The sequence below is a fragment of the Mirounga leonina genome, unplaced genomic scaffold (genome assembly GCF_011800145.1).
Source record: "Mirounga leonina isolate KUSES-001 unplaced genomic scaffold, KU_Mleo_1.0 Mir_165, whole genome shotgun sequence".
In the NCBI taxonomy this organism is placed as follows: Eukaryota; Metazoa; Chordata; class Mammalia; order Carnivora; family Phocidae; genus Mirounga; species Mirounga leonina.
Genome location: NW_023270415.1, coordinates 53,309,465 through 53,319,599, shown reverse-complemented (window position 1 = coordinate 53,319,599; position 10,135 = coordinate 53,309,465). Strand labels below are relative to the sequence as shown.

General features: G+C 31.6%; 1 protein-coding gene across 4 annotated transcripts in view; it reads right to left on the bottom strand.

Annotated features, from left to right (window-relative positions):
• The window catches only part of EMC2 (ER membrane protein complex subunit 2), a 54,336-nt gene that overhangs the window by 17,147 nt on the left and 27,054 nt on the right, over window positions 1-10,135 (bottom strand). For all 4 annotated transcript variants that reach the window (XM_035011759.1, XM_035011758.1, XM_035011757.1 and 1 more), the window contains exons 8-10: window positions 7,291-7,372; window positions 6,372-6,482; window positions 4,127-4,231 (exon numbers count right to left, since the gene is read on the bottom strand). In XM_035011759.1, coding sequence (XP_034867650.1) covers window positions 4,127-4,231; window positions 6,372-6,482; window positions 7,291-7,372 — 298 coding nt within the window. The remainder of the gene's footprint in view (window positions 1-4,126; window positions 4,232-6,371; window positions 6,483-7,290; window positions 7,373-10,135) is intronic.

Here is a 10,135-nt window from a genome sequence, read left to right as displayed (position 1 = left end):
AGGAGGGCACATTCTGCATGGAGCACTGGGTGTTGTGCACAAACAATGAATCATGGAACACTTCATCTAAAACTAATGATGTAATGTATGGGGATTAACATAAGAATAAAACAAACAAACAAACAAAAAAAACCCTTCTGTCATTAACCAGCTCTGTCACCTTGGGAAAGTTATTTAATCTTTCCATGCTTTAAGTTCTTCATTTGTAAAACAGGAAAAGTACCTAGCTCATAAGAAATTTTCTATAAATATCTGCTCTTATAACTATTCTTGTGGTGGTGGTTATAGTTGCAATGAACACAGAAAGCATCATAAAGTAAACTTGGAGAATGTGATTAGTAAAAACAATGTAATGAATATTACTGTGATTTAGTGAAAATCACATATTAACTCCTTTAATCCTCAGAAAATTTCTATTGTGTCCATCTTGCAGCTGAAAGACTAGGCCCAGAAACAGTATATAACTTATCCAAAATCACATAAATAATAAATGTCAGAGCCAAACTTTGTAGACAATACAGACCCAGCATTTGTGTTCTTCTCTTAACTCCTACACGGTGATACTAGCTTCCAGGAATGGGACTCATGACAGAATACAGAGATGGACAGAAACTCTCTAGATAGCTACTTGGGGGAAAACTGACCCTTATTTCACATCATACATAGAAATCAATTCCAAATGGATTGTGGATCTAAATACAAAAGGTAGAAGGAAAAAAACCTCTGAAGACACACAAAATTATCTGTATGACTATGAGTAGCAAACTCATTTCTTAAACAACACAAAAAGCACAAACCATTGGAGAATATAAATGAACATATTTCACTTCAGAACTTTTATTCATTAAAATCATTTGAGAGAGATTGCAAGTAAGAAGGTGAAGAAATTTGCTGCACATATAACAAAAAGCTCATAATCAGAAAACTAAAAAACAAAAAGTCATAAACCAATTAAAAATATAGACTTCATGAAAGAGATATCCAAATAGCCAATAAACATACGAAAAAGTGTTCAATCTCACTGGTCATCAGGGAGATGCAAAATGAAACGATGAGATACCACTATACATACACCAGAATGGCTATAATTATAAAAACTGACAGGACCAAGTATTGATAAAGATGTAGAACTATGAGAACTACCAAACATGGCTGGTGAGACTATAAACAACTGATGTGGAAAACAAATTATGACCCAGTATTTCCACTCAAAGGTATACACCCATCAGAAGTACATGTACACCAAAAGATTGCAGCAATATTCAGTGTAGTATTATTCAAAATAGCCCCAAACAGGAAATAACCCAAATGCCTATCAACAACTGACTAGATAAATTGTAGTATGTTCATACAATAGACTACAGTACAATGAAAATGAATGAACTACAGACATGAAGAGGGATAAACGTCATAAACATAACAGTGAAATAGGCTAGACAAAAATGAATACATACTATGATACCATAAAGTTCAAAAACAAGTCAAGACTATGGGATTATTAATCAACACTCCTGAGGTTAACAGGAGTAGAAATTAAGAGGATGTACTATGAGGGCTCTGGGGTGCTGTAATGTTTCTATTTCTTGACTTGGATACATTTAGCTTGTATTATTAATTGAAATGTACATTTATGACTTGGGTTCTTTTTTCTATGTATGTTGTAATAAAAACTGATTTTAAAAATATACTCATGCTATGTCAAAAAAGCACTCTCTGAGCAGCTAGTTGTTTCTCAAAAATATCTTAAAAACAAGGATGTAGTCTGCAAACCATTACATTAGTTTTATATTATCCAAGTCTTATCTTTAAATCACACACACACATATACATACACTCTAGACCTACTATGTGTGGAACCCTAGTATAATCTGTGCTATCTCAAACTAACTGCATTTGAAGAAGCACAGCCTAGCTGATATTTATAAATATTCTGACTTACAGTATGCCAACAGAAGTAATATCCTCTATTATACATAATAAAAATACACTAAAGTGACTTTAAATAATATGATCATGGGGCACTGAATTTTTTTAATCTCCCCAACCTTCTCCAACCAGGAGTACAAAAACAAAGAAAAAGCACGAAAAACAAAATAACAGAAAACAAAGAGAACATCTTCAAAAAAACTACATTACAGGTAATCCTCCAAAACCCTGTAATGTGGTTTTATTCACCAACAGTGGCAGGACCTCCAAAAGATCAATGGCTGTATGATAGGAGTATATATGGTAGGATGGACAACCTACTACTCTACAAGTCTCAGAAATGAAAAAAGTGTGAATTGATGAATCTGCAAATGGCCTGCAAAACCAGGACAGTCTCAAAAGCTCCAAATCAAATGTGACGTTAAACAAGTCTAACAGTCTACAACCTCAAAATCTCTAAAATGTCCAGCAAACACTCTCTTCCAGGAGGAAAAAAACCTCACACTGAAGGATAATCACCAGAAACTGAAACCAAAACAGGGCAGAAACACTAGGGGGAAAAGGGAGAGATGGTTCAGATAAGGGAAAGGAGTAGATGAGAGGAAGGTAGTGATGTCCACAGGCAGCAAATCCCAGAATAAAATAAAATAACAAAATGCAGTATTTCAAGCTGAGAGCAACACCTCAAAATTCAAGATCTATAGAGCTCTAAGAGTAGAACAGAAGGCTGAAGACAAAATCTTTCTGAACCAGACTAGTTCTGAGAAAGACTGTGTATACAGAAAGGTCGTATTTAAATTCTCTATAACAAAAAGGAAGCCATAAAAAGACAAGTTGGGAAAGTTATCCTATCTCCGATGCCCTCACTCCACAAAAACCTTCCCCTAATAAAAACTATCTGATTTAAACAAGGAGAACAGCAAAAACAAAAAGAGAATACGATTAACTCCATAAAAAATTAATACAGAAAATAACAGAAAAAGATTTGAAAGAAAATGAATGACAGAGGAAAGAGGTGAGAAAGGAAGGAAATCTAATAAACTTATAATTAGAGACCTGAAAAAAAACCTTGGGCTATCAAACAGAAAAAATATTTAACACAAAGCAACTCTTCTCAGATTAAAAGAGGATTAAATTTACATATTAAATGGGTCTACTGTGCATTTGGGAAAACTGACCCAATAACAATCAACAAAACATACTGTAGTAAAACTACTAGATTTTAATGATAAAGAAAAAAATTCCTTTGGACATCCGGACAAACAGTCTAAGTCACTTAGGGAAAGAAAATCAGGATGGAATAAGACTTCTTAACAGCAATATTTTATCCTAAAACACAATGGAACAATATGTTTAAAATACTTAAGTAAAGGGCGCCTGGGTGGCTCAGTTGGTTAAGCGACTGCCTTCGGCTCAGGTCATGATCCTGGAGTCCCAGGATCGAGTCCCACGTCGGGCTCCCTGCTCAGCAGGGAGTCTGCCTCTCTCTCTGGCCCTCCCCCCTCTCATGCTCTCTATCTCATTCTCTCTCTCAAATAAATAAATAAAATCTTTAAAAAAAAAAAAATACTTAAGTAAATATAAGCTAAAGGTTGTATAAAAAGCCAAACTATCCCTCAAATATAAAGACTACAGAGAAATAAGTTTATAAACATGCAAGATGTAAGAAGATATTATTTTGCCATGAGCTCTTCCTGAAGAATCTCCTAGGGACAAGCTTCAGAAAATGAAGAAATGAGGGAAGAAGTTTCAGTTAAGATCTGACATGTAAGCAGAGTACAAAAACTTTTTTATATAGTCTGGCTAGTTTACATTTAGGCTTTTCTTCCTCCCTTTTAATTACCTGAGATACTCTAATTAATAATATGTTACACACCCAATCTGCTTCTGAAATACACTGCACAATTTACCTTTTCTGGATTTTTAGAATTACTTTTTATTTGCCAAATGCTCACTACTGAAATTTCCAGATAGTAAGGCTACTTATGGAATCATAACAGGGTAACGGACTTCTTTTGAAAAAAGAAAAAAAATAAGTGATCCTACAAGTTGTGTCCTACACAATTAAAACACATTTGATTAAGACCAAAAGACATAAAAGTCCAATGATAGACATTTGGCTTTGTAGTTTGCTGAAACAAAAACAACTAAGAAATATATTAACTGACCTATATGATAATATAAAATTATCAATACTGACCTGATAAGCTCTGTTTATTTGACTAGCTGCCCAACTAGCATATTTCATGTTGTCCTTTTTTGTTTTTGCACTTGCTTTTGGATTAGAAGCAATATGACTTGCCGACTAAAAACAAAAAAGAAACATCAAAAACAAAATTCCTTTTTTCTAGCCAAGATAATAATAATAATAAAAAAAAGTAAGGGTCATATTTGCAATGCGATAACAAAGAGTACCAAAACAATTTTAAAAATAAAGTGGAATGATATTAGTGTTTAAAAATGAAAATATAGTTTAAAATATAGAATAAAGTGACAAAAAGAGAAAGAGCATCTTAAATACCTAAATTTATTTTATTAGTTATCTACCACAACTGTTAATGGTAAAATTAAATACCTAAATACTGTAGAATATCACTTAAATACTGTAGAATATTGAAGGTCATTATTATTGTTATTAAATTACTATTTCTAGTTCTTTATTACTATATTACTTCAGCTTTCCTATGTCAGAATTATAGAATTATTGAATATTGATGTAAGAAGGAATCTCAAAAATAATTTAGTCCAATTTCCTACATTAACAGGTAAAAAAAAAAATTTAAGTCCAATAGGAGTGATTTGACTTGACCAAAGCAAGTTACTGAAAGCCTTAAAAATAGAAAGAGATCCTCATTTCCAATCTAGTCCTCTTTTCACTTTACCAAGAGTTTCCAAACTATGTTGCACAGCACCAGTTAGAATGACTGCAACTTGATCAATCCATCCTCTCCTTTTAAAAAATGTACTTAAACAAGGGATTGTTAATCTAGGATCCATGAAAGAATCTGTAAACAACCAAAATTAAATACTAATTTTTAGGCATATATTGTATTTCTGGGGAGAGGAAGATCTTTGATCTTATGTTTAAATATATCTGATTCTTAAGAAGATTCATCCATGTGATTTAAAAAAAAAAAATTAAGCCTTTCTTTTATACCTAGCCTGTGTGACAGGCTCTTTCCCACTCTCTCCTCCTCTGTCAGTGAGGAATTTAGGAATTTATTGGCCAAAATCTTATTTTTACACCTGTATGTCTTTAATGTCACCTCTTTCATATGAATTTTAGCAAATGCAGTGATTAAGAGAATGACTCTGGAATCAACTGACGGAGCTGATATCCCAGCTCAATCACTTAGTAAGTCTGTGATCATCTTTCAACAAATTAACTAGACCTCTCTGTGTCTTAGGTTCACTTTCTGTGAAATGGTATTAATAACAGTATCTTCTCAAATAGTTGATATGAGGATTTAAAATTAAAAAAGAGCTTAAAACAATGCCCAGCACATAAAGTGTTATGTATAAAATATCATTAATAATCTATTGTTATACATTTTTTAAATTAATCTTTCATTTATTTGGTAAAAAGAGACAACACCACTACTATACTGTACCTCTAACCTACTACAGTTGGCACTGGTAGATCCAGGAAAAATTTCTTGAAATTCCTTTGAACTATTTTCTAATCATATTTTGCCATTCCTTTCCTAAAAATTATTTCATTTATATTTCTTCCTGCCTCTATTTCTGCAATTGATTCTTTTTCACTGATCCCCGACAAGACATTCATCCAAAAGTCCTTGAAAAGACCAGGATAAATTAAAATTTCAAAGAACTGGCCTATTAAAAAGAGGTTTTCTGATTGTAGGGAGGGGCTTATTTTATGTATATTTTAAAGCTCAGCAAATTCTTCCTCTATTTCCCATAGCTCTTGTTAATTGACTTTTCTAAACTCGTCATTTGGCATACATAAACCATAGAAATATTTAATTACATGCTTACCACAATTTCCAAGCTCTTTTCTGTACCATAAAAAAATTTTAATTTGACAGTAGAGATTTTTTTTGCTAATGTCTTTTATTGCATAGTTTAAAACTATGTCATACAATTATAATTTCAGGTAAGAAATACAAAATAATGTTGGGCATAAACCCAAGAATATCAAAACAATTAAGATACAAATTATGGTTTTGTATCTGTTCCTATTTAATAAAAAGGCAGATTTAAATTCTGATACAATAGAAGATATTTTATAATAAAATGTCAAATAGGATGTATTAACATTTAAAAATAAAACTGCCTTACAAACTATTGCTCATATTTAACGAGAGGAAAAAAATATGCTTATCAACAAAATACAAACAAGAGGGAAGTGACTGGATGGGATAGTTAATGGACTTTAAATGACAGACTTCGTAAAATAACATTAAACATGCACCTCTACTCACCATGTAAAGCCCAAACAAAGCTCTCATATTTCTGTTGTTCAGTTTCAGTGCCTGAGCAAAATACTTTCTTGAAAGTTCGAGGTTTTCAAGTCCACCCTGGGTATATTTAACCTGTTAAAAATTGCAGAGTGCTGAAAACTGTTTATTTTACTACTTTGAAATATAGCATGTTTCATCATACCATAGGCATTAGTAATTGAAACAGATATTCTGTAAACAAATGCAAGATGTTAAAAGAATTCATCTTAAAGTTGTTAAAGCTAAAATTTTAAAGCATAACCTCCCTGAAAAACCTATTCTATGAACATTAAGATCACAGAGTACTTTTTAAAACAAAATGTTGTCAATAAAAAAGCCAATATAATTTCTTTTTCAGCTGCCTTGCTAATGCCTCACGACTTTATATTTTCTATTAGTAGCATTCTAAATCTATACTTACATACTGAGTTGCCCTTTTCTAGTCACCTTGACATTCATTATTAATGAAATGCTTCTAACCTTACAGGATTCAATTGTATTACTATTCTTAATAGTAAGATAAATACTTCTTACTTCTAAAAATATTGATCTTAATATGAATTTCCTAGAATATGGATTTAAAAATCATAATCATTGTAAATGCCTCAGAAGCCATTAAATGGTGACAACTGTGGCATCATTAATTCATGATTAGGAAAGAAAATATACAATAAAAAATACAAAGAATTCACTCTTTTAAGTAAGCACTTTTATTTTTAAAGCCATATTCCCACTATAATATTAAAAATGTAAAGCTTTTACACCTATAGTCAGTTTTCATCAGATGTCTTAAATATTTATATATGTGCCTCACATTAAGGACATATTCTTAGTTCCAAAATAATACCTAACACCAACAAAAATAAAATCATATGCAACTGTTGTTTTTGAAAGCACTTACTTCAGCATACTGCTGACAGTATAAGTGGTTGTGTGGATTAGTCATCATTAGCTCCTCTAAACAAAAGGCTGCTTTAGCATAGCTGAAAAGTATGAAGAGGAGAAATCAATTTTAGAAGTCACATATACCATCTTAGCTAGAATAAAAATAATTAAAAATAATTTAAAGCAATGCTGGAAAATAATTTTAAAACAATTTTAGTGATGTTAGACATTTTATTCCCCAAATTTAAAAGCTTCAGTAATAATATACTTGCTATGCTGAATTCTTAAATACAAATAACAAAGGCTTAAATTCTGAGGCAGCCTATGAACAATCAGTAGATACTACATCCTTAAAACTGGGTCACTATTATGACATCCAAACATTATTCACAACACAGACTTCACAACCTTGGATCAGGTTACATATAAAATAACTTCAAGTCCATTGATCACTGAATAAAATACTCAAATAGCTAAAGTGTAAAGAGGAAATAAACATTTTATTAAATACTATCTATTCACAAAAATCCTTTATTGACACCTATCTACCAACATTCTATTATAAAGACTTTTCATTACTTGTTTGCCAATATGAAATCTAATGAAGTTAAAAATTTTTAAACCCATGAAAAATAGATCAAGTTAGTGGTTTTGATATGCACTCTACTACTATTTCATCATGTGGTAAAGAAACAAACATCTTGCTAAAAACCTGAGGAGAGGACTGCTACAAAGGGCTCTGGAAAAATGGTTTTACACCACATGACTGTAATTCCCCTAGATGTATTTTATAAGTTTAAAGCAATGCGAATATCGCCACTATTTATAGGAAATCCTAAAGAACAAAGGTGTTGTAAAATTTATTTCCAGTGAAAGGTGACGACAGTAGCCAACACAAAAAGGCTACCTACAGTTATTTTTGGCATTTATCACCAACACACAAAGCTACCTGTCTTTACACTAAGTCTGATATACTTACTTTTCAAAATATACATCCTGCAGTTTCACATAACGTGTACTAATAACAGCTAACTTGTATTATTAGTGCTCATTATGTATCATGCACTTCTCTAGGTGTGTTATATATATTAATTCATTTAATCCTACCAAAACCCTGGGAAGTAGGAAATTATCACCATTTTATAGTTGAAAAGGCACACAGATGCAAACTGAAACCTAGGCTGTGCCACTGCAGACAGCCTGCTCTTAACCACTGTGCATACTGCCCCTACATACTCCACTCAGTGAAAAACCGTGGTAATGATGGCAGTGATGAAGAGATCAATGTAACATAAAAATGGGTACAACAATCAAACCCAAAGGGCCTGAGAATCCAAAAACACCCTATAGATTACCAAAAATCATAGCATTTTAGATGTATATATACACACTGTTATCAAGGATCATACAGCTATTTAGCCTTTTTCATTTTTATACCCAAAACCTCGCACTGGTTCCTGACATGTGATAGGTATATAATAAATGCCTGAACAAATGACTGAATAGATGTCTAGAACAAAAGTATTACAACTACCTATCTGATATATATTTATCATTCTATAAAAGAAGAAAGTGGTCTCTACCTTAAACACTCAACTTTATCAGAAAGACAGTTCCTTCTAAATATGTTCCTTTTACTGAAGTGATGCAAAAATTCATATTAATGCTAAGAATAAATGTTCTTACAGATTTAAATGGGTTGAGCACAACTGTGACTCTGGTTTTTATACAAAATAAAGTAAGATAAAATAGGCAGGTATGAGTTTCTACTGAAAAATAAATGCCAAGATATTTTTCTCAGAAATTATTCAGTATCACATACAGAAGAGGATCCCTTGCTTCCAATTTTACAAAGTATAAAATCAAACTAATTTTGTGGATAAAGAACCAAATAAACTTAGAGCTAAAAGGAGAAGATGGTCCAATACAGTTTTCTCCAACAGAGGTTCACTCAAGAGTATTTAAACCATATGGAAAGTGACTAGAGTGACCATTTTCTCAATTCTCCCAAAAATGGGATACATAGCCAATTCCATTTCAAATGCATAAAAAAGTTAATTCATTACATACAATGCCTCAATGATTAGAGAATTAAGATTATTTGAATCTATTTAAAATAACTACTAGTATTAGTATGTTAGAGTCAATAACTAAATAAAGTTTCAAAGTTCTTCTGTTCCTTACAAAAGCATTTGTGTAGGTTACATATCTATCCCTACATTGTTTTATCAACATTATGATTTTTCCTTGTAGGATTTTGATAATTCCGTTTGTTATAGAATTTTATAGTAAGGCTGAACCTACAAAAAGGAACCACAGTCACAATCATAATTAATTTATATTATTAATTGCTCCTTGCTGATAGAACATCGTTTTAACTACAAATCAAATAAAAAAAGTGTCTTTGTTCAAAATACATATTTTTATTTATAATATTGGTAGTACTAATGTACACATCTTAACTAATTTTTTATACTAAGAACAAGTAAAATGTCTCAATATGGTCAAATAATGTGATATATATCACTGCAATCACTAAATAGAAACCAGAATTTACAAATCAGAAGCAAATTTAAATAAAAGAAACTTAAAGATATTTAAAAAAAAGCACGTGGCAGAATTCTATATCCTCTTTAATCCCTGTAACAACAATGAATAGACTTATATGAACATTCTACTTTGGAAATTTATTTGAAGTAAAAATTCTAGATCTATAGTAGCAATGCTGCCTATGACCTATTACATTTAAAAGAGCTTATTCCTACTTATTCTTATGCAAAAAGAATGCCAAAATGAAAAATAGATCTCACAACTCCTAAACTGCTACATTTTGCCACTGTGCCCACAAAACTGACATCCCA